Source organism: Corvus kubaryi, unplaced genomic scaffold (assembly GCF_017639235.1).
Source record: "Corvus kubaryi isolate FWS band 111438036 unplaced genomic scaffold, C.kubaryi_AGA036_p1.0 137, whole genome shotgun sequence".
NCBI classification, from domain to species: domain Eukaryota; kingdom Metazoa; phylum Chordata; class Aves; order Passeriformes; family Corvidae; genus Corvus; species Corvus kubaryi.
In genome coordinates this window covers 10249241-10277205 of record NW_024580671.1, presented here as the reverse complement: position 1 = coordinate 10277205, position 27965 = coordinate 10249241, and the positions used below count along the sequence as shown (strand labels likewise).

The 27965-nt window shown below is 37.8% G+C and overlaps 2 protein-coding genes across 7 annotated transcripts in view; both read left to right on the top strand.

Annotated features, from left to right (window-relative positions):
- LEMD3 (LEM domain containing 3) overlaps positions 1-26613 on the top strand; it is a 43564-nt gene extending 16951 nt beyond the window's left edge. Inside the window, exons 3-13 of the mRNA XM_042017838.1 lie at positions 1756-1822; positions 8966-9033; positions 10904-10983; positions 11065-11213; positions 12970-13071; positions 14075-14177; positions 14390-14568; positions 21114-21195; positions 23919-24024; positions 24115-24193; positions 24420-26613. Of these exons, the coding sequence (XP_041873772.1) occupies positions 1756-1822; positions 8966-9033; positions 10904-10983; positions 11065-11213; positions 12970-13071; positions 14075-14177; positions 14390-14568; positions 21114-21195; positions 23919-24024; positions 24115-24193; positions 24420-24583 (1179 nt within the window). The 3' untranslated portion in view covers positions 24584-26613. The remainder of the gene's footprint in view (positions 1-1755; positions 1823-8965; positions 9034-10903; positions 10984-11064; positions 11214-12969; positions 13072-14074; positions 14178-14389; positions 14569-21113; positions 21196-23918; positions 24025-24114; positions 24194-24419) is intronic.
- Positions 26614-27572: 959 nt separating this feature from the next.
- Positions 27573-27965, top strand: part of MSRB3 (methionine sulfoxide reductase B3) — an 81985-nt gene continuing 81592 nt past the window's right edge. For 2 of the 6 annotated variants that reach the window (XM_042017839.1, XM_042017841.1), the window contains exon 1: positions 27718-27795. Coding sequence is in view for 2 of the 6 variants with exons in the window: in XM_042017840.1 (XP_041873774.1) it covers positions 27595-27808 (214 nt within the window). In the remaining 4 variants the exon portion in view is untranslated. Of the gene's footprint in view, positions 27809-27965 lie in introns of all 6 variants that reach the window. The other 4 variants (XM_042017840.1, XM_042017844.1, XM_042017842.1 and 1 more) reach the window with 4 other exon arrangements.

The following is a 27965-nucleotide window of genomic DNA, read 5'->3' as shown; positions in this document are numbered from 1 at the left end:
AAGATAATTGTGGAGGATTTGGGGGGGCATTTTTTTGGTTTGCTGTTTGGGATTTGGTTTTTTTGTTTGGTGGATTGGTGGTTTTTTGTGTCTAGGATTGAACTCTCGAAAATGAATAATTGCGTATTAAGCAGATGGCCTTGGCTAGAAAATGTTTCTGAATGTCTTGAACAAATTAAATTTCTTGAGGTAAATTCTGGGGATTCTTTCAAAATGACTTCACTAGTGCAGAGGGAATGCAATTTGTGCACTCTCAGCCTGAGAACCTATTCTGTATGTTACTTTCTCCTGTTTCTACTACACTGTTCCATAGTAATACTGTTGCATGCTTGATTGTTTGTTAGCTACAAAGATTATACTGTTCAGTTCCTTTTTTAATGTGATCCAACTGTTAACTAGAAAAAAAAAATGGTCACAGTAATATTTCACATGTTCATCTAAGTGTAGCTATTAGTGTAGTCTAATACGCAGTGAAGTCTACTGGCAAATAAGAGGAACTTGAAGTGCTGCTGGTGGTGTGTGTGTGTGCTGGAGGACTGATTTTTCTCTTCTGCCATTCACAGTATTTTCCAGCCAGGAAATGAGTTAATAAGATTGTTTAGGTTTCTGAGGAGTATCAGCTACATCAACTTAATCTCAGCAATGGTTTTGTAGTACCAAAATAGGGAGAGGTGATGCTGGTGATTATTGGTATTGCTGATGGGAAATAATTTGTCCATTGTTTGATCAATGAAATTGGTAGCAATTTTACAGAAAAGACTTGGACTATTCACATTTTAAAATTATGTCAATAGTCCTGGTGCATCAAGGAATTACGCTTAATATAGTTAGTTGTTTTTCAAAATGCCCATAATCAGCATGTGCACGAACTGGAAAATTTTTTTTTTGGCGTATTTTTTTGAATGAAGGCTCTAGTCTTAGCCATTTGATAAAACTTTAACATTTCAGAATACCCTTTAGTGTATGGAATTGTATGTGTATGGAATTGCATGTTGTCTTTATATTTTGAGTAATTCCTTCTACTATAAAATGGTCCTGGATATATTTAAAGAAAATTGCTCGATATCTTGATAAGTTTAACTCCTCTGTAAGTGGCAATTATATTCATGCTTGTTTTGGGAATTAGGCCTTTTTGTATTATGGCGGATGTAGGAAGTATCAACAAGGTAGTCCACAGCTTTCTGGTATGCTTTGTTTTGGCTTTTTGTTTGGTGGGAGTGGTTTGTTTGTTTGTTTCTTAAATTAAATTACTGTAGTTTGAAGGTAGACAACAAAAACCTTCGTTTCCTCTGAATTTTATGCTGGAATGTGACCAAATGGCACTTTAGCATGGCTTGTATGAAATGTCACTCCACATTTATAAAAAATAAAACTTATTTTTACCTAGTAGCTATCAAAAACCACCGCAAACAAAAGACTCTTCTTCTGAGTCATTTCACTAATCTCTCTGTAGTATCAAAATACTACTGAGAGTCATACTACTGAGAGTCTGTTGGTTTTTACTGGCAGATCTGTCAGAGTCCAAGCTGCAATCTAGTTTAGCTTCCATCAAGATATGAAAACTCAATGGAGTGAATACTTGGATTCAAAATCTATTGCCTGCATCATTATTGATGTGTGAGACATTACAGCTTTCTACCTGTATGTGTAAACCCTGTTTTTTTCCTCATGGTATATGAAGATTTTGAGGATAAATGGAAAAAATACATCTGTACTAGTGCTTGTTTTAATATAAATATGTTTTTCTCATTCTAGGAAGGTGAAATAAGTCTCATGATGAAGAGCTTGTATGTACTTCATGATAAATTGGCACAAGTAGCAGGTAACACTTAAAAAATATTTTGATGTAGTGTTATGGCAACAGCTACAAAAAAAGTCCATGCTCAGATAGTGATTTGCAACAACTGGGTCCCTGATAGCCATTTAGAGCTCCATTTTGGGAAACTCAAAATCCTGTTTCTGGTTCACTTACACTGTCTTTTTCCACCAGTGTAGCACCTTTTGTTGCAATATTTATTAATGGGATAGGCTCTTGAATATTGTGATCCTGTGTGTTTTTTGATCCAGTGTCTTAATGCTTTATTAATCTGATTTTGTTAAAAGGCTTAAATTAAATTTGCTATATATGAAGAGGACTATGTGTATTTCTTAAAGGTCATTAATTCACTATGGTGAAAACCAAAATATTTTGCAACAGTGATAAGATGGTTACTAATAAAGTAAACAGTAGTGGTTGAACAAGATTGCCTTGTTAGACAAAATGGTCCAGCTTAAGCATATGAGTTATATAGTAATGAAAAGTGCTGCTTATAGTAATGTGTCAGAGTTGGTGTTTAGGGCTAGTATTATTGAATATTCAAAGTAAAAAATAGGGTGGTTTTATCTAGAGTCGTAATGAATGCAGCTTTAAACTGCACACGTACTTACGCATCACAGGAAATGGTGAAGTTAAGACTGTGATTATGTCTTTGGCATCTGGTGAATGAGAGTTACAGCTGAGTCTGTGTCATGGCTATTAAGCTGTTTTTATCATCCTTGCGTATTTCACCCATAATGTGTTTAGGAGGTCTTACTGGTCTTTGTGCCAACTATTTGTTTTGCATCAGCAAGTTTTACGAAGAAGGCTATTCCATTATTATGTCAAACATGAAAAAATGTGGAAACAACTCTGTGTCAGATACGAAGCTGACAACGTAACATGTCAAGTCTGTATAGGAAATGTGTGAGAAATTTGAGTAGCTCTGTAACACTCTTTAAATTGCAACAGTAACCTATCTTCCTGCAGAAACATTTTGTTTCCACTGTATTCACAGTGTCTGCAGTGAATAAAATAGGTGTTTGGACAAACCCCACACATTTTGGTTTGTTTGCATTGGCGAATCACAGAATGGGCAAGGTTGGAAGGGGCCGCAGTGGGTCATCTGGCCCAACCTCCATGCTCAAACAGGGTAATCCCACAGCATATTGCACAGGATTGCATTCAGACAGTTCTTGAGTATCTCCAGCGAGGGAGATTCCACAAGCTCTCTGGACAATCTGTTCCAGTGCATGGTCACCCACACAGTAAAGAAGTTCTTCCTCGTGTTCAGGTGGAACTTCTATGCGTCAGTCTCTGACCATTGCCTCTTGTCCTGTTGCTGGGTACCACCAAGAAGAGCCCAGCTCCATCATCTTGACATCCTCCCTTCAGATAATTACAGACATTGATGAGGTCCCTTCTCGGTTGTCTCTTCTTGTGGCCAAACAGGTCCAGCTCCCTCAGTCTTTCCTCATAAGAGAGATGCTTCAGTTTCTTAATCGTCTTTGTCTTCTGACATAGACCATGCTATAGCTGAGCACTCAAGGTGATTGTTGCTTTTCATTGCTTAGATCATTGTCACGCTGCTTCCCTCTGTCTTTTGAAGACTATAACAGTTTGCTGTTTGTTCAGTGTGTCATCTGGCCCTCCAGGGGCCATACAGTAAACAATGTATTTGCATGGATGAAAAGGTTTGCACCTAATTTCTACATCCGTGAAAGAAAGGGAGTTTTCTTTATTAGCTGGGGCTTACTTCAGTGCGTATAGATGTATACAAATATTTACCTGTCTGCCTTATGAGAAAGAATTTATATGCTCCAAGATAGCTGCTTGCTTCACCAGGTCTCAAAGATGTATTAGTCTATTAGTCTGTTTCTGGCCAGGAGGATCTTCAAAAGCTTCCTTTCAAAAATATAACTATCCCTTCTGGTGAGGTGGTACTCCAGACTGGAGCTGTATTGTGAGATTACCTGGTTGCTCAGCAAAGTAGCTTTCATACAGTCTGAAGAAGGACCTAATCTTTATTTAGACAGAAATTTTCCTCAATGCCAAGTTTTTTAAGGTATGAGAGGAAGACGTCTGCCATCCATTTTTGAATACCAAATGGATGTAGGCCTGGAGCAGTATCTGGAAGCAGTTTAAAAGGCATAAAACAGAGAACGCAGCAAGGGAGATGCAGGATTTAAGAGTGTTGATCTTGTGCACAGTGCACCACTTCAAAAGAGAAGTTAAGGAATATAGTTTTACTCAGAGTGGTGCTTTTCAGGTCTCTCTGTCACATACTTGGAAAAGTTTCTCTCATTTCATACTTGGCTATGAATCATTTGTTCATGTTATAACTATTAATATTAAAAAGGCAGGCTGGAAACTTGAAGTAGTCTGTTCTGTTAAGCTTTATTCAACATCTTGACTGCCATAAAGATGGTCCCCTCAAAATTTGGTTTCTAGCTCTGTTTAATAAAACAGACATTATTTTTTCTGATACAGTTTCTTGCCTTATCAACTTCAAATGGAGAGCAAGTGATGGGGCTTTTATTTTAGAAGGTAGAACATGAGGTTTTTTGAAGGAAGAAAATGTCAGAGTAACAGTTTATTAATTTTGACTTAATATACCATGTTCCAACTGTAGATACCTATTCTGGACTGTGGTGCTGTGATACGATGTCAAATTATTTAAATATCCTGTATAAAATCAGGTTGCTTTTAATGCATCACTGTTCTCAGAATTATTAGTCTGCCAAACCTACAGTGAGTAATGTCTGCCTTACAGGAAACGCAGAACTGGATGAGCAGATAATGCTTCTCCCTTGAGTTGAAGCTTGTGTGTCTGTGTTCTTGTCTTGAATGGTTTAGCCATTCTTCAAAACAGCAACTTTTTCTAGACAGTATATATTTCAGAACACTTTCTGCTAAACCAAAATATCTGCTTTTTAAAATTAGAGTTATTTCAGCGTATGTTAATTACTGGATATCTTGGTCTTTCATGGAGAGACTTCAATAGATCACATCCATTTTCAGTCAGACTTGCAAAGTGAATAAATCTAACCACTGTATTCACAAGAAGCAACCAGCTACCCATGGACATGACCCTTTCTTATAGATAAAGGGTTTTTTTAGTTAACAGTTTCTTTTGCTTGGCATTTTTCAGTGTGACGGTCTATCAGATTTAGACAGTTTCCTTCTTTTCACAGGTCCTTGAGATGCAGGGGTGAATTAGGCTTTTATATGTAATAAGGCTTACTGATAAATCCATGGCTGGAAGAAAATCCTGGCAAAATACCTAATGTTACTTAATATGAATTTCAAGTGTCAGCTACTGTATCTGATGGCTGTCACAGGCTCTCTGTTCTGTCACTCTCCTTAATCTTTGGTTTTTCAGGTAATTGATACTGTGCTGTTTCCAACCGGTTATTGAACAACTATTTAGCAAGTTCTGGTGTTCTGCAGTGTTTCTCAGCTGTTGAATTTGCCTTTGGGAGATCGGGCATTCTTACTTGCTCTTGCTCTTGGTCTGCTTCTGCTTTTTTTGAGCTCCCCACTTCAGTGTTCTGCTGCAAGTAACTTGAAAACACGAGACCTACTAAACAAATGTCTTGTATACTGCTTGCAGTTTGTATTGGTGTCTAATATCACATCAAGCTATAAGATAGAGATCTGTGCTAAATCCACATCTTCCTTGAAATTCTAGATTTCCGCTGTATTTTGCTACCAAATGGGAAAATTATTTACAGTGTAAAGCAAATACTTCAAAGTTTTGAATATTTCTGTTGCCTGTATATGCTGCAGCTCCCAAGTTAAATGCGTAAATGAAAGTCAGTTTTAAGTATTCTAGCCTGCATGGAAAAGGAGATCTGACTTGGTTTCTGTATTAGAAGCAGTTGAGACATAATAAATATTTCTTTAGAACTGAAGCTTTAGTTGCCTTTTGGTAGTACTTCTAGAATAACTTGACTTCTTAAATGGCTTGCCAAGGACACTAACATAAGCTAAAGGGTAGTTTTATGATGCTTGCTGGGATGTGCTACTTTTTGCCTCCCTACAAAAGCATATAGAAAGGTTCTTTGATTGCACTTAAAATCAGTGATCAGTGCCCAAGGACAGGTTAAGCACGAAGATCTGTGCTTTCTGTAAGCTCGCAGCAGACATTATAACGGGGCAGTTTTTACAAAGAGCTCAGATGTATCTTGCAGCAGACTTGTGTAAAGTTTTTTTTGCCTGTGCTTCAGTTTTATTCCTGAATATAGGGCCTCAAATGGAACAGTTGGGAAACATTTTTGGCTCAGTCTATGGAAAGTGGGTTTCCAGGCCAAGTGGTTAATGATTGCACCAAAGTTATTCAAAGTAAGCCTTCATTTGCACTATTAGCTAACGCGGTGACTGAAATGGCATATAGGAATATCCTGCTGTTGCAGTAAAACAGAAGGTTGTCTGACTTGTGAAATGCCTAACTTTCTGCAAGCTTTCAAATTCATGAGTTTCTCAGAAGAAAGCTGTTAAATGGTTCTCAGCAATAGATGTGTTGGAATGAGAAACTGCGTCTCCAATAGCTTTTTGTACAAGACTGAAACTCCGTAACTCTGATTAGCTTACTTTTTTTGAGAGTGGGAGACAAGATGAAAGTGGTTTTTATTCCTCTCCCCCCTGCCCCAGTATTGCTTGAGGGAAATTTGAACTAATGGGCCTTAGACATTGTCGGATCCCAGGCAGCAAAGGTATTTTTAACAGTTAAACTTGTTCAGAGGGAATAGAGTTTGAAAAAAATTACAGCAGCAGGACTGAGAGGAAGCTGGTTTCTGAAGATGAGACCAGAAACTGTGAAGTCAGTGTGCTGGCTGCATGCTGTGTAAACGTAATTCTTGGAAGAAGGCAAATAAGATTAGCATTAAAACTACTAAAGTAATTGAGTAGTCCCCTATCTAAGGGAGCTTCTGTCATGTTGTAAAAGGTAAATGCTGTGTCTCAAAAGGTAGAAAATCCAACATGAATCCTGCAACCTGTTTTTAAAAATTCATGTTTTTCACAATCTGTCTCCTGCTTGTGTTTGGTTTGTTTTCTTATCTGTGTATTAACCTCACCCTTTTTATTCTTTCTCCTTTATTTAAAAAATGGGCTTTTCTGCTTATCTAGATAATTAAAAGAACAACCAGAGAAAAGCTTATTAGCAGAAGGGTCTCATCCCCCTTTTCTCACAAGCTGTTTTGTTCAAAGTATGACTGACATACTTTCTCTGTATTGAAAAAAGACCCTAGAAAGACTTCAAGTCTTACCAAACAAAGGAAGAAGCTTAAACGCAGGAATACCTGTCAGACTTGCTTATATCGTACAACTTAATAGCTGATGGAAATTGTACATATGGCTTTTACAGAGATATGTTTTGGGTTTGTTGTATTTATTCCATCAGTTCTAGATTTAAAACAATATGTTTACACCAGAGACTGTATGAGTATGAGATACAGTTATTCCAAGTCTGCTAATCTTGAAACATGAAATCACTGATGATTACACATGTAAATTTACAGGCTGTACAGTTTATGCTGTACAAAAAGAAAGTCTGCCTAAATTATATACAAGAAAAGCCCATAACTCCAATTCAGGTGCTGAGTTCTAAAATTAGAGTGGGTTTTTGTGAAAGTGGTGTCCATTTTCAGCAGTGATCTGTCTAGTTTTGCTTTTACAGTAGAGTCAGGCACTTTGAAAGTCTTAGATGTTGCATGTTAATTTTCAAGTGAGACATCTTTAAGTTTTCTGCTCAGCACTTGATTGAAAATACATGCATGCACACGGGCTTAGTTCCAGCAGCACTTCTAGGCCAGTTAGCATATGAACACTCTTAAAAATGCTGTTTCTGTTTCTCTATGTCCCAACAGTAACAGCATCCCTTTATGCTAATATGCTTGCAAGGCCAAATTCTCTTAAATCTCTTGAAGTGTACTGAACAAAACTTCAGCAATCTGAAGACTTTGGCTTCATAGGAACATATTTCTTTGGAACTCCGAATGAATGACGCATGAAGGTGCTTCTCCATAACCTGCTAGTGTTTCCTAACTTTTGCTCACATTGCCTTGAATGTTTTGTGTAGGGAATTAATACTTGATGGTGCTCTTCTTAAATTATATTCCAACGTAAGTGAAGGTTGACATTTTATATAAGCACAAGTATCTTAAGTTTTCTTAGCCTTGCTATAGCTTTAGAAATAGTACAGCTTGGCATAGATTCAAGAAGGTAAGGCAGGCATAACCCTGAGCCAGTGAAACACTGGGTCTGTTGTTTCCTATTTTATTGTTTTGGCACAGTAAAAGCATAGCTACAGATGCCAAGATTTAGGGGTTTTTTTAAGAAATACCAGGAAAAAAAGTGACTTGCCACTACTGACAGTTCTTCAGAAATGATGGCCTAGTGATAGATGAAAAACTGGTGTTAGACCTTTCCCTTTTCTGTATGGCTTTCTGTTGATATGAGTGTCACTACTTTGACTACTATTTTTTGTTGCATGAATCATGTACATTTAGTTTAGCAAAGAAAACCGGGGAGATGATGGCACATTGCTCTGAGGACTGACTGTGCATACAAGTCTTACTTCCTGGCTACCTCTGCACACATTCCAAAACCACTAGGAGATGGTAAAAGCACCCGTTTCAAGCCATAGTGGGATTTTGTGCATGTGCAGGGAAGCAATGAGTTACCAGAATAACTTCGGCCAATCTAAAATGTAGTGACTTCATAGTGCCTGAAATCCTGTGGATGTATTGCAGCTGGAACTTGGTCTCTATAAAAGATAATGCAGGTTTCAGAGTTAAAGGAAATTATCTGGAAGCTGAGTCAGGGTACAGCAACTTTTATGGTAATATCCTTCTGATAGTTCTTCATGCTACCTATTGTTCTGCTTTTGGTGTAAATACCGAAATACACTTTCTGAGCAGTACATGAGGTTGTATTGATGTGATCTGTACATATGATTAGCTCTGAAAATCATCGGGGTTTCTTAACTTCTTTTGAAGGAGAAATTCATGCAGAGATTTTCCCATATATTCACTGGAACCTCTGAGAATTACTGTCCTGCTATTGCTGCTTGTGTAAATTTTGTTAACCATAAGCTTGTGTTTAGGTGATTTTATTTTATATAATGGAGTAATAAATAGATCAAAATAAAAGTTTTCATTTTACCAGGGGAACATGAATGTGGCAGCTCTGTTCAGAGAAACCTTACCGTCCAGGAGGCAGCTGCATATTTAAAAGTAAGAAAATGAGGTATTTTTCATTGGTTGTATAGAAGATTTGTATAAGTTACAAATTGTAAGGCCTGGTTTCATGTCCACTGTATTGGCTAAAATTTGACTTAGTATTGAATATTATTTGGAAATGTTTGGAATTGATGACTTTAACACATGCTACATGTGATTTTTTTTGGGGGGATGTAGTGAGCATTTGAGGAGAGGGAGGGTGAAAGAAACTGGCTTAATGAAATGAAGCAATGAAAGTGTAGCTAGTAGTGCTTCAATGACATGCAGGGCTTTTTTCTCTTTCATTAAAACACCAGGACATGATTTGGATTGATGGAAATAGTTGACCAATATGAAAATAATAAATGTATAAAACTCAAATATCTAGAAGCTTCTCCAGAAATACTGGTTTTTGAGACTTAGTGGAAAAGGATACTGTTTTCCTTTCTTTGTGCAGAAAGGTTGATGTGTAGATCTGTGCAAGGAGCCTGACAGGCAGCAGCTGTTTGGAGAGGCCATTCATTGATGCTTTAAATAGAAATGGTCAAAAAAAGGCCTTTTTGTTAATTTGATCACTGTGCAGTACTATGAAATCCCACTCTCTGTCATTCCCCTGCCTCACTCCCCAAATAAAAGATGACTCTTTCCTTGTCTTGACAGCTGTAGGGTTTATTTTAGCCCATGCTGGTGTACCCTTCAGTGAAAAACTACTTGAAGCTTTTAAGAGGCAGAGAGCCTAAGATTTCTTTGATTGGATGGGGAGGAGCTAAGCTGATGTATTTAATATACAAATGCATAGAAAATTTACATTTTGGCAAACCTTTACATAGTAGACAAAAAGGGGCAATTCTTTAGAGCATCCCGAAGAAGCTGCTAACACTGGTTTATGGTTTGGCAATAATAATCTACATCTGTTAAAACCAATGCATTGTGGAAAAAATTAAGGTGATGCCCTAGAACTGATTGTCTTGCCTATCCGTTAAGCTGAAAGAATGACAGCTGTTACCATAACTGTTTTAGCTCTGCTAGGAAGCTCAAATTTAATAGGAAAATTTGTTGCTTTGTAGGAAGTCTTATTTAACCCTACAGTTGCTATGCAGAATTTCTGTGTTCAGTGATAAAATTTTCAGTACTTCAATCTCAAAGGTAAAATAAAACCATCACTGTCTTTTCTTAAGTACTTATGCTTGAATTCTAGGCCAGTTACATTATGTGAGGTTCAAAGGAAGTATGAAAATAAAACTTTTTGGGGACTATAATTTCAAATACAGCAATAACTTCCGTTTTCACTTTTCTCTTTCTGCAAAAGAACATGCAAGGTGAGCTATGGAGAAAGCCTTAGCTCAGATAGCAGCGAATGTTATCCTGTTAAGAGTTGATATCAAATAATTTTAGAAAAAAGTCAATGTCTTTATAATGTCAGTTCTTGATCTACAAACACTGGATTTTTTTCAAAATATCAGTTAAAACTATATTTACTCAAGCTTCTTAAAAAAGAATGGAACATGGAGCTGCTTTTATAGGAGGCATTTCCAGTGGAGTTTGGATCTAGTTGGAGTTCTACTCTCGGAGTAGATTTCCAGTGATCGCCGCCTAGTGGCTGAATAACTTTTTTTTTTGCTCTAGGTTAGAGTTGTAAATAGAACAGTGAATGTGGCTTGGCTTTTCAAACAGTCCTTAGTTTGAGGGATGCTGGTGAGTCTGAGAACTGCTCCTAGCATAAATAGATTTACTTTATGCAGGGAACACCTACTCAAAATCTGAAAAATCAGGAATGAAGTAACATAGTTTTGACTACTAATCTGTGCAGTTATCTGAGTTTTATTTTGGCATTATAACTTCCTGGTTATTTATGAAATTACTCATTAATATTGTATTTTGACAGAATTTAGATCCAGAATATGAAAGTGTACTTAACACATCATTACAATGGATCTTGAATAGTGGGGAAGATGTTGGCATAAAGTAAGTGGTGTTTATTTCTTAACTTAATTTCTTTTAAGAGAATGTATCCTTTTTCATAACTACTGTGCGTTTTTTGAATAGGTGTCTCAGCAATGACGCTAATGAGATGGATGTCACTAACGTGACAGATGTGAAGTATCTGGAATCCACTAGTCCAAAGATGTCTTTCAGGTGTCGTTTTCGCCGTGCATTTGTTAATGTAACTCACAGATTATCAATATTGCTTTGGGGTAAGTTAATAAAACAGTCAACCTTTTTTTGTTGTAACTCGTATTTATCTAAGTGCACAGGGAAAAGCATGTTTAGAGAAAGTTTTTATTCAACCATAAAACTTAGCATTTCTGTTGGTATCTTGATTCAGTTGGGGTTTGATTTGCATTTCTGTTGCACCACTGTATTTCCACACTTGTTGTTATCATCTGCTTCTTTAGTCGGCTGAACATACTCATTCCTTGGGAAATATGTCTTTTTCCCTGCCAGAGCAATATCTTGTGGCTTTCAAAAGTTCCATGTTGAACTGATGAGAAAAAGCAAAATGTTCAGTAAAAAGATGATAGCCTTAATTTTTAGGATATTTCTCTGTTGTTCCAGGAATTTTAAAAAGTAACTGCAGAAAAGATGATCTTCCTAGTTAGGAAAAGTTGGATATCCAACATGGTTATTACCAAAAATTTTTATCTCTAAGAATGTGTTGTAAAAAAATGTATCTAATCCTTCAGTAAGACTAATTAATTTAGTCCGTAATAGTTCTCTAATTAAGTTTCAAATTCCTCCCAAGTTTATTTAATTCTGAACCATACTGAAAACTATGCAGCATAAAAATAGGGTACAGCTGAGTACAGATACTTCACTCCTTTCCATGTGGCTGGATAGAAATATTGAAAATGGAGAGTTCATCTCATACTTCTTGAACATTTAAGAAATTGTTTATCCCAGTTTCTTAACAATCTCATGTTTATGAGTGAACACTCGAGACTGCCTTCACTACCCTTTTGATGAACCAAAAGAATCAAATGCAGTCTGTCCCAGATTGCTGTCTTTCTGGTAACAGTCAATATGAGGACTGAGTTGGGATGTGGAGATGAAAATCAGTATCTAAGTCAACCACTGGTCCATGCTGAGCAAATTGCCTCATGTCTCACGCGTAATTAACGTCACTATGGGGCACCTTGTAAAAAGTAAAGTACTGCATAAATGTTAGATGTGTTGCCATTAACTAACACTCATTTTGGCCTAAAATGATGTCCATCAGTCTCTTTGATATATCTGCTAACATTGCCTTGGAGTCAATGATACATGAAACAAACCATGTAACTATAATTTGTGTATATGTGGGTTTGAGTTACATTTTCTTATATTGTTAATTGATCACAGGTGTAGCATTGCTTTCAGCCCCACAGAAGAAGGACCAAGATCTTTATTTTCACCTATGCTGCTGACCTTCCTAACCAGATTGTCATTTTTGGGAATAATATTAAAAATAATAGAAAAAGGGTATAAAGTACTTCGTTGCAATAAGTAAAAATCTGTAGCTGAACTGAAGCAGCCCAAGTTAATTTGTTTTGACAGGGATATCTAATGCATGTGACTTGCCTATGATTAGAAAATATTGTGCATTTTAAAATCATGATATGTTCTGAATTGTCAGTTTATGTGACTTTTAATATGACTTCCAATTTTCCCAATATAATTGTTCAACTATTTCTGTTCAAAAATGGGTAAAATTTCAAATCATAGTTCTGGGATACTAAGCTGTTCCTAGAAAAATGAAATTTTTTCTAGAAGTAACTGCTTTTCAAAGTGGAAGAGTTTGTGTTTCTGTGTTAGAGTATAAAATATGGACTGCAAGCACAGTGTATTTCACTAGCTTTGGAATGTACAGTGCTTGTTAGGTAGTTCAGTATAGTTCTGAAGTATGCCCTGTAAACTTTGTTAAATATCCAATGCTTTAATGCTGTTTAAAGAGTATTATGCATGTTAATGCAGGTATAGCAATGGTTTGGGGAGTCTTACACTACATGAAATACCGTTGGGCAAAAGAGGAAGAAGAAACAAAGCAGATGTATGATATGGTGGTGAAAATCATAGGTATGGCTTCTTGAGTTGTGTCTGATGTATCTGTATCAGCTTTGTATAAGCTTTCAAAGTACTGGCCTTAATTCAGTTATGTGTCTTCCCGTTTACTAGTCACTTGTCAAGCTGTCAGAGTTCTTGGTCCAATGTGTGATTCATGTGGGGTTTTTTTCTTTTTTTTTTTTTAATACCCCATCCTTTAAACCTAATCAAAGCTTTTGACGTAAAGCTTGTGATTTGTGGATTACATCAATATGGCTACAAAGTTGCCAATGATGTGGTTGTATTTTGTCCTACTATTGAATAAAGATATAAATGTGATGTTTGTTTACTGAAGTATGGTGACATGTTGCTTTCTGTATCTGATTTTTCAGCTAACTTTAGTTAAAATATCCACTTTAAAAATGTGTGGTAGCTCTCAATACCATCCTTAATAGTTTTTCATAGGAAAAGCAGCTTTTTAGTCAGTTACTTTGAGCAGAAATTATATTACTAAAATAGTGTGCATAACTGAGCTCTGAAATCCCCTCTTTCTGCTTGAAGCCACAGTGTTTGCAGTAAGTTGTGTTTGTAATTTTTAAGCTCTTACTTAAGTTGTTCTATTACTTTAATTTATGGTAGTCACCATAAATACAGAGATGGTAGAGAAATCAGAACTGTTCTATTTTAACCGTGTTCCTGCCTTTTTTGTTGGCAAATCAAGTTTTGTTGAGGTGGAAGGAAAGCACTTTATTTTCAAAGATGGCCATCTTTGGTAACATTTAAAAGTACCAATCAACAGTAACTGTAAGAACTGTCTTCCTTTACTTCAAAGTTATTTGGGATACATGGTTGCACAGTGTGTTAATTTGCCTTAAAAATGGTTTGGAGAAAACAATGTTTCAAAATGCCAAAAAACTTAACTGCTGAAATTGGGAAGGGTGTTCAGAGTAGCTGTTAGTTGCCAGAATTGATACTTTCTTAATGTTTGCATGAACTACATAGTTACCAGTTTGGTTTCTTTTTATGGTATCCTCAGATGTTCTAAGAAGTCACAGCGAGGCATGTTCAGAAAATAAAGAGTTGCAGCCTTACATGCCAATTTTACATGTGCGTGATTCTCTAATCCCACCTCAGGACAGGTACGTTCTCACTGGAAGTACTGAAAGGAGGGAAAACCAGTAAAAATAAATTGGTCAATTAACTTCATTTCAGTAGATTGCACAGTGTCATATTTTGGAGATTCCTATTGACACAGGTGGGAGGAAGAGCACTGGATTTCTCTTACATGCTGGATGTCAACTATGCAGGTTGTTGTAATGCTAGCTTTGTAATTCTTGCTTCAATTTTTAAGGAGGAAGATGAATAAAGTCTGGAACAGAGCAGTTGACTTTCTTGCAGCAAATGAATCTAGAGTTCGTACAGAGACACGAAGAGTAGGTGGTGCAGAGTTCTTGGTTTGGAAATGGATGCAACCTTCTGCAGCGTGTGACAAGATTTTAGTAATACCATCAAAAGTGTGGCAAGGCCAAGGTACTGAAGTTATATTTTGCAGCTATAATTGTCCTAATTTCTGCATCTAACTTACTAATGGTACTCTGCTGCTTGAACATGAAAGGCTTGTTTTCTCTCATGCATTTAAGGATTGGTATGAACTGTCAGTGCTATTTCTCTATTATTATATAGACTTTACTTTTTTGTGCATTGTGTCTGCCTTTTTTTCAAGGGAAATGAGCTTTTCTCCTACAGATACTGCAGAAATATGCAGTGGGCATTTAGCCAAATTGAGTTACTTCTTCCTTTTCATGAATTAAAAAAAAAATACTCCTTAGTTTGTCAAATTCTGATGTGCCTTACACTTACTGGAAGTAATGTAACTGGTTGCATCTGACAGCAGGTAAATTGGATCTTGCAGACTTGAGTTTCCTATTGTTAAGTTATCAATTGGGTGCCTAAAGACAAAGTTAGGAGGAAGAGATGTTTATTTTGAAAGGGAAACTGCTGGGACAAAAGACTCCTCAACTAGGAAAACTGCATTTGGAGCATCTAGTAGTGTCAGATATTCTAGCTCTGTCATAAATGTTTTTCTACACTGCATTTGTTTTTCAAACTCTGTGGTGTAAAGCATTTGCATTAATAGAGAAGGCAGTTGTCCTACATGGATTTTGCAGTGGTCTGTCACTTTTCAGCTGTATTGTGAAACCAAGTAGCAAGAATCTAGTGGGTTTGCAGTTGCGTGTCTGCAGTGGTCATATTTTATTAGTTTGTTTTCTTTTTACCTTTCTTCATGTTAAACTTCAGGTTTTGGTTCGCTCTTTTTTTTGGTCAATGAAGAATTGAAACCGTAAGACTTGACTTCTGGTTTGCGATTGAAAAAGAAGGGTTATTTCTATCTCTGCCTGAGTGTGAAAGTAAATAATATCATTATATACTTCTCAGACTTAGACTACTGGTTTTAGCATTATGTTTCTCCTTTTAGATAATTCATTAAAAATGAGGGCTGCTTTTTAAAAAATATTGTGTGAATGCTACTGCAGGTTTGCGGTTCTGTGGTCATTGTTTTGCAGTAGCAGTAATGTGACATTCTGCTGTGACAACTGTATTGCTTGATTTCTCAATTTCTCAGATTTTTCATTAGTAAGATCTGTATATGAGCTTTATTACAAGAGTTGCGGAACGTTTTCTTTCCAGGACATTGTACATTAGGGATGTGCAAGTGGTTTAGTTGAAATGCAGAAGTGGTGGGTTTTGTCAACACTATTTCTGTTCCATCTCTGTAGTAATCATGACTGAATTTCAAGCACTAAAACTGAACACAGCTTCTGCAAGCTATATATGTATATTATAAATCGGAATCTTCTACACAGTGTATTGTTCAATACAGGCTGTGAAACATCATGCTCTAGTTCCAATTTACTACTCATTTGCTCTCAGTTTTTCTTGTCCTGTTTGATTGCAGTATAAATCACTCCATGACATTCTGTCCTGTATTAGAAATCAGATTGGATTCTCCTCACCTGGTAGACTCCTCAGTGTGATAGCTCAGGAGGTGCTTTGCTACCTGGAATATACATTCCAGACTGTAAACAGAACAGAAATCTCCAAAACTTCCTAGAAAGAACAGCTGCTGTAGTAGCTAGTGTTACATACCATCCCAGTTTGAGCATCTGATACCTACTTAAGCAAATACTGCAAATGTGGACAGAATAACTTAGTGTCTCAGCAGTAGCTTTTTATCTGTATGTTGCTTAGCGTATGTACTTAAGACTCTCTCTTTTCTATTGAATAGGATGTATCAAAATCCATTCTGTTTCAGTCCTTTTAATTGCAGTTTTCCTAGTTTTTTTATTATGTTTGAAGTTTAGCAGAGATCGTCGAAGAACTGAAATTGCATACTTTAACAGAAGGGCGCGGAAATGGGGTGGCTGAAATGATTATTTGGGCTCTTGACAGTCAGCAGGCAAAGGCAGTTTTCACATGCAAAAGTGTTTTCTATTTTGCCCTCCTTGGGTTCAAATGACTGTTGGAAATAGTTCCATTGCATAAGTCTCATGCTTTTTGCGCAGCTAATTCTTTCCTGATGTTAGAAATTCTACATGTATGTATCGCTTTCTTTCTTGAAAGTATACATTAACTGGAATGAAGTTCATACTCTAGTTCTGACACTTGAATGTAGAAGTTCAAGCATAAATCTAAATACTCTTCAAGACTGCTATGCCCTGAACAGACTCAGCATACAGAAAATCATAATGAATTCTTGGGTCTGAATCTTGTGAATAAAATTCAAGGTTACAATTTTTTAACCATCTGAGATTTGGTAGTGCTCTGCAGCAGAGCACAGCACCTGAGCATGTGCAATTGAAGAAGAAACCCTTTTCAGAAATACCTGTCGGCGTATACAAGGATATCCATAAATGGTAGTGTGCATTTTAACTGTGGAACCTGTGGCTTGCAATGTCTGCTGTCTCTTAGCAGCATGTTTAAGCATCACTGTGACATTTTGTCCAGTCCTTCAGGATGCAGCCTGTGTTTTGACAGTTTGGTTTGGTATTTTTTACTGGATTAGAATAAATTCTGGTGCCAATCCTTAGAAATGTTATCTACTGGATACAATAGATTTATTAAAAAGAAAATGGTAGGTAAGCTCATTGTAGGATGGACAAATGTGATGTTTTGAAAACAATGTTCAAGAGAATAGTCAACTGAGAAGCAATCTTGATCATGTCAAGCGATTTAATTAAATCAGTGGAGAGAGCCCTACATTTCTAGTGTATTCAGTTTGCTTTTGAAAGAGCAGATACAATTTCCTATCATGCCTTTGATAACTGGAACTCTGAAGAAAACGAGGTAGGCAGGGCTGCAGTGTAGCTAAGCTAACAGCAGAAGCTAAAGTTCCTTGACAGCTCTGGAGATGAGATAAAGAGGTTCTCTGGAGTACCACATCTAGGGTGATATTTCATCCTGCAGCATGGAAGATAACCTGTTACCTTTTGTGAATGACACCCCTCCTCCCTGTCTTGTGAGAACATAATCCTTTCTCTAAACAAAAACAATCAAACAAAAAAAACCCCAAACTACAATTCTAGTCTTAACTATTGCAAGAAAACTGGATTTCAAACTGCTTGTAAAATTCTGTATCCATCCTGTATTTGTCTTCTATAGCTGAATTAGCTACATTAAACCTCGATTCAACCATACTTTTCTCTTTGGTAAGATTTTCATTTCAGTATCTTCCATGTGTATTAAAGAACCTTATGTTACGTGAAAGGGCATAATTTCAATATTTTCAGGTAATTTTTTCCTCCTTTTGTTCTTGTCTTTGATAAGAAGGGTTAGTACTTAATAAATGACAGTGATTCATGGCTTAACTTTGAAAAAGCCTGTTCTTAAGAAACATGGTTACCTATATTTGATGCAAGTCTTCAGCCTTAACAGGTTCATCAGATTCGCATCTAAAGATCCATTGGGCTGTCTTGTAACCCATGGTGATTGTACTCAGGAATTCCGTTAGCAATAATATATTAGTAATTCAAGGGGCATAGAAAGCAGTATTACAATCTCTTCTATGTTCAGTTTGAAGCCATTGGAAGAGACATTTCTTCTGTAATAGACACAGTCCAGTCACAGTGAAAAAGGGTTGACAAAAGCACACGTTTTTAGCTGCTGCTGCTCTTTGAATCTGGAATGATACAGTGATATTCAGTTTAAGGTAGTAAAACAAAGTACATTATGAATGAAATAAAAAGTAGCTTCCTTTTCTTGAAAGTGCTCAGTAATGCCCAAGGGGAATTTATGAGAGTCGTAAATTTTTTTTCTGCCAGTGACTTACTGCACAAAGTTGTGCCTCTGCTTTCCTATTTCATCTCTACCTTTTTAATTTCATCTTGTATTACTCTTGAGACCTGTGTAGAAAAAGGCGTGAGATGCTTATTTAATCAGCATGTAGCTTAGACTGTTGTCCTGTAAGAATGTCTGCTTATGCCCTTATTGAGAGTATTTTGTATGCTCCACACCAAAGTAACTTTTCAAATAATTAGTATTGTATTCTGAACAGCTTTGTCACTGAAACTTTCTCTTTTGGGGGAGGGGGAGAATCAGTTGTTACAGATATGTAATGAAGAGACATCAGTTAACTATGCTATATGGAGTTTTGCTGTGTAGGTACAGCATTAACTTGGCTGTGTCTTCTCTAAGCTCCCCTTCTGGTGCCATTTCTGGTATACATGTTGAGGCTTATTACTGTTCTAGCGTTAATTTCATATCTCACTGATTTCCACGGTAGTTTTTTTCCCTTACACATGAAAAGTTGCAAAAATTACTTCTAATTTACCATGATTTTGAAAAGTTTTTTTGAGAAAAAAACAGAGCTCATCTTTATTTTCATATGCTTCACTGCCCTGGGCACACTTGCTGTACCAGTAGGATGTTGCATTAAGTTGGTAGCAGTTTAGTCTTGTGCTGGTGGTATGCTCTGGCTGAAGTTACCTCAGTAAGCACCTGAGATCTTCTAGTCAAAAGGACATCAAAATTATTAGAAACTGGAACAGGCAAAGGTTGGTTTATGTAGGTAACTACACTAAAGGGTGAATTCCCCATTCAGTTACTTTCGGATAGCTCAGTGATGTAGCCGCTGCCGTAAATATCAGTATGGATTTTTTTTTAGTTATAAACAGCTTGCAGAAATATTGATCCTCTGGGTCTAGGGTCTCTGCAAATAACCTCATTATTCTTTATCCTTGGATTGAAACCATGTGCTGAATAAACCTAGTTATAGACAATCAGCACATAATTTCCTCAACCCCACACCTTTTCAGGTCCAGGTCCTTGACTAGGCTACCCCAGATCACCTTCTCCAGTATAGTGTGGTGCCCCAGTGTACAATGCGCTGGTGACATTTCATCCCCCCCTTGATCTACTGGAGCTAACCTACATGGGCAAGGTAGGTCCATATATTTTTCAATGTTGCTTAGTTCTGTAAAGTTTTTATTGTATACCCTATATATAATTTCTAATAAGGGGCAAAAAACTTTACAAAACCATGTGCTATTGAAAAAGGACTTGTCCTTAAACTATAGGCAGCTCAGAGATAGATACAGTGTCACCAGCATATTTAGAAATCCATTCCCAAGAAAAAAAGACAGTTGTTACAGGTGTTGGTGGCTTGCACTCTGTGTGCATGTGTATTCTAATAAGAACATTTTTAGTTATTTGTGGAACTTGCAGTAGGTTTGATATTAGAAATGGAGGCTAAGTTTTATTATTTCTAGTTGGTAATTGTATTTTATTTTTTTGTCTTGGGAATTTACATAAGAAGCAGGTTTTCTATGCCATGTTTCCAGGCAGTGAATTTTCTCTTGGTTGGTGCTTGTCTTTCACAACTAGTGTCTTCCACATGACTGAATTTTATCTGTGTGACATGGTTTTTGTTGGGGTGACATACAGAAGAGCAGTAGTGTTCACATATTTTGGATGTACTTGCAAGGTTTTAAAAGATCAGCAGTAAGAAGCGCAGACATCTGCCCAAAACAGAGACTTCTAACCCTTGGAATGTAACATCTTGAATATGTCAAATTTTTCTAAAGTAGGGGTTGCAAAGGAGAAGCATTAGCAGCAGTTTGGAACATCATTTTATCTTGCTGAGATTTTGAATCTTAATGTTTTAACTCTTGACTATACTTATCTTGATCTTCAAAGTAAAACTTCCTTCATGCCTTGAAAGCTGTTTCACTAGGCTATCCCCTTTCATTTCTGTTGCTGCTTTGTTAGCCCTTCTCAAGGCATGGAGCTGCCTTATCTGAATCTGAAGTGCTCCTTGATTCTTTTTCTCATGGTACAGTCTTCTGTTGTGACTCCCACAAGTAGAACTTGTGACCTTTAGAGAATTTAATATTTATTTTAGAATTTCAGAATGTATTTCATGGCAGCATTCAGCTTTGAGTTACTGTTATTTTTGATTTTCATTTTTCTTCTTACATCTGTTTTATCCTCTGATATGTTTCATTTCAGATTTTTAGAAGCTTCTGATCATGTGTGGTCATTTAGGGCTACAAAAGCCCTGTCCTTGTAGAGGTTCTTGACATGTTGCTGCACTACAGACGCAATGCAACATCCATCTTAAGGTCTCCCTATTTGCTAGCCAGATGGGTAGCAAATTGCCCCAAAAGTGGAAGAAATGAAAATTCATCAGGCAGTTAGAACTGAATGGTTAACTTGCAGTTCCAAAAACCTACTCCAGGTTTTACATATATGTGTCTTTTCATGGAGATAGAAAGCAAATCCTTTCTTTTCAAGGATATGGTATTTTTTAAAATATCCTGAATTCCTTCCATGTGGCCTGGATATAAGAGAGTGCCTTAAATGTAAAAGTTTTAAATACAGAAAATTCAACTAAATATGGTATGTTTTCTTCAGTGTAGTAGAAGACTGTGCAAAACTTGATCTGCTTGAATTCTTTCATATATGAAGGAAACTTTCTTCTGAGTAAAACTAGAAAGGTATTAATGTATAAAGTTGACACTTCTTAACTCAATGGTATTATGCCTGTCAATAATTCATATTGAATTTATTTTTCTTTTTAGCATTTCATCTAGATAGAAGAAATTCACCACCGAACAGCTTGACACCGTGTCTAAAGATTCGCAATATGTTTGATCCAGTTATGTAAGTAAAACCAGTCATCTATCTGTATTTCTGTATTCTTTTAGAGGAGTCCGTTTCTTGCCTCTGAAAGGGGTTTGGAAGAAGTGAAGAAACATGAACATGTTAAAACAAACATACGGGTTATAAAAAAAATTTTTTTTCTCTTAACACCTATGAGAAGACAAAAAAAAAAAATCTTAACTGTCTGTCTTCTGTCCCTCATTGGATTGCTCTGTATCTTTGGCTCACTCCTTCAAGGATGTGGCATATAGGCAAACTATTTGGAGCAATGACTGATCTTTCTCTATTAATTAAATTTGTAAATGTTCAATTGTATCAGCTGACAGCGGAGACTCATGTGGCCTGACAACAGATTATAAGTTTTTAAAGTATTGTTAAGTATTCTGGAGTATTTGGACTGTTACAGAGCTTGCACAGTTTGCATTTAAAAGGCTGAATTTAAATCACTTATTACTTTATGGCACTGTGACTGCCTAATTTTGAAGCAAATGGATTTTTGTAGTGGGAACAAATTAGTCTTGAGTACTGGTTTCTAATGCTCATGTAATTCTCATAATTCTAAAGTATGTAGTGTGTATGAATGAATAACAAGCCTTGTTTCTCATACCAAGAGTTAAGGAAAAATAATTAATTTTTTTGGTAGTCTTTGAAATCTTCATCCGCTCCACTATTCTGTTATATCCTCTTTGGCTCTGGATCATGGTAGGAGTTGGGAACTAACACACAGGTTATGCCAGATAATCCTGTCCAGTCTTTGAAGTCTCTTTTTCCACTGTAAAGAGATACAGGGAATCCAGTAACTTCTCTGGAGTAAATTATTCCTCAGTGTGATTATACAAGGGAAAAATGAAGATTCTGTGTCTTAGAGGGTAAATAGTTGGGACTGAAGAATATAAGAAATTGAATGGAAAATAAACCTATTGATTAGGACAGGGAGGAACAGGAAATAGGGGTGGACATCACAGTATGGACACAAGTGATTGCAAGGTTTGGATGTATTTCTTCAGCCTTTTTTCTAACCACACCTAATTACTTCAGTTCCTTGCCTTGTTAACTGAAAAGCTGTTAGCTAATTTGGCTGGGGACAGTGTTACCCCTAGACCAGAGAAGTACTCTAAAAACCTTTTCTCAAGGGCTTTGAGACTTAATGACTGGTCGAAGACACCAGGTTCTGTGGCTTCTGTAGTAATTTTCGGGTTGCAGTAGGGCAAGCAAGACTGAAATTTTAGGTGTTGTTCTTGAAGCAAATTGATCCTCCTGTAGGACGATTAAATAAAACATGAGATTTACAGAGAGTTTTAAGTGAGATCAACATCCTTATTGTCCTTGCTTCAAAAAAGACTTTGTGAGCTATACTGGTTAGTCTGAGTGGTACTAAAATAAGTCCGTTCCTGAAGCTTCACTGTAATATTTATTGGTATGTTGTATTGGCTACTTTCCTGTTTCAGAATGTTAGCAGTTCAAAATGTCTTCTGTTAACGGAACTAATTACTGAGATGTTATTTTTGTCAGAACAATCTCCCTTTTTAACCTATATCTTTGCTGTAAGCCTCAGTGTTTTTCAGTACTGACCCAGTCCATGCCCAACAGGTGCATTAAAAAGCCCCCACATTAATAGACTGGGAGTTGTTGTGTTTTGACACTTGTCTTTAATGTCTATGTCCAGTCAGCTGTTTTGAACATTGCGACTTCTAATACATTGACTTTTTGTAGACCTTTTCTTTTGGAATTTGACCTAGCTCCATTACTGGACTGCTGGGTTATAGTTCATAGTGGGATACTTCCTCCAATTCCATCTTGTACTCCCTAGCCCATTCCTCTTCTGTGAGCTGTATTTCAGAGGACTGTTGCTCAGGGAAATAACTGCTAGAGTATGAGAAGAACTATCTTAAAGAAAACACAGACACAAACAAAAATCCAAAACCCTCAGTGCAAGACAGCCTGTATTATTAATCTGCTTGTGTCATTAGAGGAAGGAGGCTTATGTTCTTGTCCCAGATCTGAAAGGGATGAATACTTTCACTGACCACCTAAAACACAGAATGTTTTTGTGATTAGATTGTCAAGTATTGTTTTGATGTTTGCTGTGGGTACAAGGTATGTTTAACAAAACTAGTTTTAGCTGCTCTTTAAGTGACTGTATACTAACAGTAATGACTGAATTCTTTTCAGTGGTATACCAGTAGCTGTTAGAAGCAGCCCCATGAAAGAGGTCTTTTTTCTTGACTGGAGAATCATCTAGGGAATATACCAGTTAATTTGTTTTTATTAATGTTAGCACAGCAAATAATCATCTTTCTACTGCCAAAAGTCAGGACACATATCAAGAGAACAACTTGTCCAGCTTGTTCATTTGTACATTGTGAACCTTCACATCACAGCAGCAGACTTTGTTGTGTGTTCTAGACATTTACTATGCAAGGCAGAAACATGTTTTTTAAAATATCAGTCTAAGCATCACTTTGATAAGCCCATTTTAGGACAACACCCCACCCTCGCAAATAGAGGTTATTCCTTTTGATTTCTGGGGTTGAATTTTCTTAAGTGGACTATAGGAGCCAATTTGCTTTGTGTTTAGTAGGAAAAGTACTAAATCTGTCCCAGAGACATTTACCAGAAAATTGTCAAGTTACAGAGAAACCAGACAAAGTGGGGGAAGTATGAGAATGTTGTGAATGTTTTAAAAATTATGTAATCCATTAAATCTTTCGTTGTTTGCCTAGGGAAATAGGTGATCACTGGCATCTAGCAATTCAAGAAGCAATCTTGGAGAAATGTAGTGATAATGATGGAATTGTTCATATTGCCGTAGACAAAAATTCACGTGAGGTGAGTGTCTTTCCAGTAACATCTTAATAGTTTGTTCATCCTTTTCAACTGGACTTGCAAAAAACCCAAACCCCTCTCTCTCTTGCTTAGGGCTGTGTATATGTCAAGTGTCTCTCCCCGGAGTATGCTGGAAAGGCTTTCAAGGCGTTACATGGCTCTTGGTTTGATGGTAAGGAATGGGAGTTTATAACAAAACATGTAGAAATTACAGAAGATGGGTGCAGTTGCAGTTCTTTTAAATGGCGAAATGTCTTGTGTCTAAAGTATTGAGCAGTAACAAAAAAACTGGTAAACTAATTTTGATGTAATGACATATATGTGTTTTTACATCTTGAAGCAAAATGCAGTAATACTGAACTAGAAGGTTTCTCTTTTCCTATTTCTTTGCCTCATAGGAAAGCTGGTAACAGTAAAATACCTGCGACTAGATCGGTATCATCATCGTTTTCCCCAGGCTCTTACTTGTAACACTCCACTGAAGCCATCAAACAAACACATGAACTCTATGTCACATCTGCGTCTTCGGACAGGCACAACTAATTCTCAGGGAAGTTCCTGAGAAAACTTTCTACAACTGCTAGGACTGTTACTTGCAACAGGAATGTTCCTGTTCAGCTGCCGTCTTCCTTTTTTAGTGCTTTTTGTATGTAATACTTTAATGAATTAAATAAAAGTTTGAACGTTCCAGAAATCTTGTTTCCAAAGGGACTTAGCAGTGAGGCAGTAATACTGAGCTGACAATAAAGAAAAAGAAAAAAAGTTGTTTCACGAAGTTTTCCAGGGCTATAGTAAACCAATGCATTTAAGTTTTGCATGAGGAATACCGATTTCATTATACATTTGCAGATGTGGTGACTGTATTTTTGCACCAAGAAGTGTTTTTGATAATACAAAAGCATGGAGAAAAGAAGACTTCCTGTATTTCCATAGTTTCCTGTGAAATAATCTTGTGGGTATTTTGTAACAAGCAACCTACAGTTCCTGATGGTGACTAAGTTAAAAGAAAATTTGAGTCAATACTAGTTTTTTGTTGCTGTATAAGAATCTTTTTCTGCAGCTGGGGTATGGGGAAGGTGAATTTGGCATTAGTGGTTGCGTATCAGTGTGAGGGAAGATGAACTGAATGCCGATGTACTGGGTTTTGTATATAGATGTAAATGCTGGTGGTGGCAAAAAGGGTTGTGTTCTGTGAGGATGTCTGCATCGAAGCAGCAAATAAGCTTCCTATTTTATTCAAAAACCTATTGTTTTATATGGTTTTGGCTGTACCATGACAAGAGGCCAAATACCTAAAAGTGTTGGATACAGGTTAAATATCTTTTATAGGTTTTATATAAAATACCTGACTGATTTTGTGTGAAAGGTCTGATACCAATTGTAATGAATTCAAATTTGTGAGCAATAAAGAAGCAATTGGCAGATACTGGAAAAATATTTTGTGAAAAGCTGTATTTATTGTTACAAGTGTCAGGGCTGTGACAAAATACCATTGGATTAAGTGACATTCCCAGTACATTATAACATGTTTTAATTAACCATTTATCTGTTAAAATTTTAAAAGGTACATACTTCCTTGCAACAATTTTGGCTCATGCAAACTAGTGCAGCTGACAGTAAATCTTGTGATTCCAGGCTTGTAAATTTACTTACGTTTACCTAGAAGTACAAAATTGTTGCTGAGAAGCTTAGTTGCAAATCTAAGATTATTGGCTTTACTAATCCCCAGTCCTACAACAATTTTACCTATTTATCCAGCTGAACATCCTGTAGGAGGTGAGACTGGAAGCACACCAGTCCCACAAATTTTACTGAAACTCACTTTACTTTGTAGATATGATGGATCTGCAGCATGAACTTGCACAAATAATGCACGTTTTTCTTACGGTTAAGTAAACATGATGCACACTATTCTGCAACAGGAAATCCTATTGTGCCTTACCTTTGTGCTTTTGTGGGCACCATGTTTATTATTGGAGAGTTTGTTAACCGAAAAATTTTAAATCCTCGGTTTTATGTCTCAGATGCTAATGAATGAGTATATATAATATATAATCAGCCACGCAGAATTCTACTTACCAAGGACAAGTACATATTTTTATGGGTAAGTGGATTGTGCCAGGTCTGGTAGATTTTTGATGAGTTTTACTATATACATATATGTATATGTATAATATACATGTATATGTATTATATATGTATATAAACTAATTTTGTTGTATTTGATGTGCATCATAGTGATTTGTTAACCTGACCTTAGTGACCCCATCTTGTGACCTGTTGCAAGAGTGAATGTAAAAATAGCTGTGGCATTTTAAAAGGTCGCCTTGATGCAAATGCATCTATCTTGCTTCTAAAATATATTTCTTGTAAACACTGTACATTTTAATTGTAATATGTACTATTATGCAGCTTATTTTACCTTAAACTGTTAAGTTGACCAATATCCCTTCCTGCAAGACAGAGGGGAATATGTATGATATCTGAACATTTGAGAAAAATCAGATGTTTGTTGTAACTTGTCACCCTATCCTGTAAAAACAAACAAAAAACCAAAACAGACTCGAATTAAAGGTTTATTAGGGGTTTTTATATGTGTCTCACCTTCTAGATATTTGGGTGTCTCTGACTCAACTACTTTTCTCATCTGGGGGCAGAGGGCGAGATTAATTTGTTACAGCCACCTAACTAATTTTTAGTATTTGTTGAGATGTGAACAGGTGCTACCATGAGCTGACAGATAGAGCTGAGCTTCACTTAACTGTCTGTCAGCTTGACTTTAGTCCTGATTTTGTACGCAGGGAGTGCAGAGGCATTACCTTGATTCCTAAGTTGCAGACATGCCGTGTTGTCTGACCTGTTAAAAGACAGGGGTGTGAAGAGCCTTAACCTTGTGCTTTCAGCCTCTTTCTTGTATTTTGAGATACAAAAAGCCATCAAAGGGATGCTGATAGACTAACAAACAGAAAAGATTGGGTTTTTTTCCTGTCATTATCTTAACGCTGTTTTAAAAATATTCTAGTGACAAGTTGAAGGTTTGGGGGATAGGAGGAGCAAAGAAGGGTGTGTAAGTCCATTATTTACATTCACTTGCCCCGCGTACGTGTATACCTGTCCCGCGGGAAGGGGAGCAGGAGGAGGGAGCAGTTCGATGTCGTTCAGTTCCCTCCTTTTTGGAAGCTAGGCGCGGTGGGCATTGAGCGCTGTCGTAGTGTCGCGGCCGGTGCTGAAGTCAGGAGCTGGCTCCGGGTGGGAGCCGTGGGCCGGAGCCGCTGCGGCGCTGACAGCGCTGCCCCCGCTCCCGGCCGGCGCCGCGCAGGCAGCTGACGGTCACGGCGGGGCTGTCTCCACTCTGCCAGAGCGCTCCGGCCGGAGCCCTGCTTGGAGCTGCAGGAACGTCACTTTAAAAGGGCGAGGAGCCTCTTCGTCGGCCTGCCCGAAGCGCACCCTTTAACCCTTTAGGACAGGGCACTCCGGTCCTGCCGCGGCGGCGGGACTGGACAGGACGGGGTCCCGGCCGCCTCCCCGCGCTGCCGGGTCGTGCCGGGAGTGCGGCAGGAGTCTCCCGGCTCCATGTTCATATTTGGCGTTGGCCGCCGGTGCCCAGGAATTTCCCGTCATGCTCCCCGGGCGGCGGGCCCGTCACTGCGCTCCCGCGGGGCGGGGGGGCCGGGGCCGCTCGCTCGCTCCCTCGGGCCGCTCCCATGCGCGCTGCGCCGCCGCCGCTGCTCCCCGCGCTCTGCCTGGCGCTGGCGGCCGCCGCAGGAGCCGCAGGTAGGAACCGCAGGTAGGAACCGCAGGTAGGAGCTGCGCCCTGCCCCCCGCCTCCACACGGGCCCCCGCTGCCGTGCCGCGGAGAGGGCGGGCCGGGGGCTGCGGCGGGGGCGAGGGGAGGAGCGGCCCCGGCGGCGCTGTCAGGGGCTCGCTCCGCGACACGGGGACCG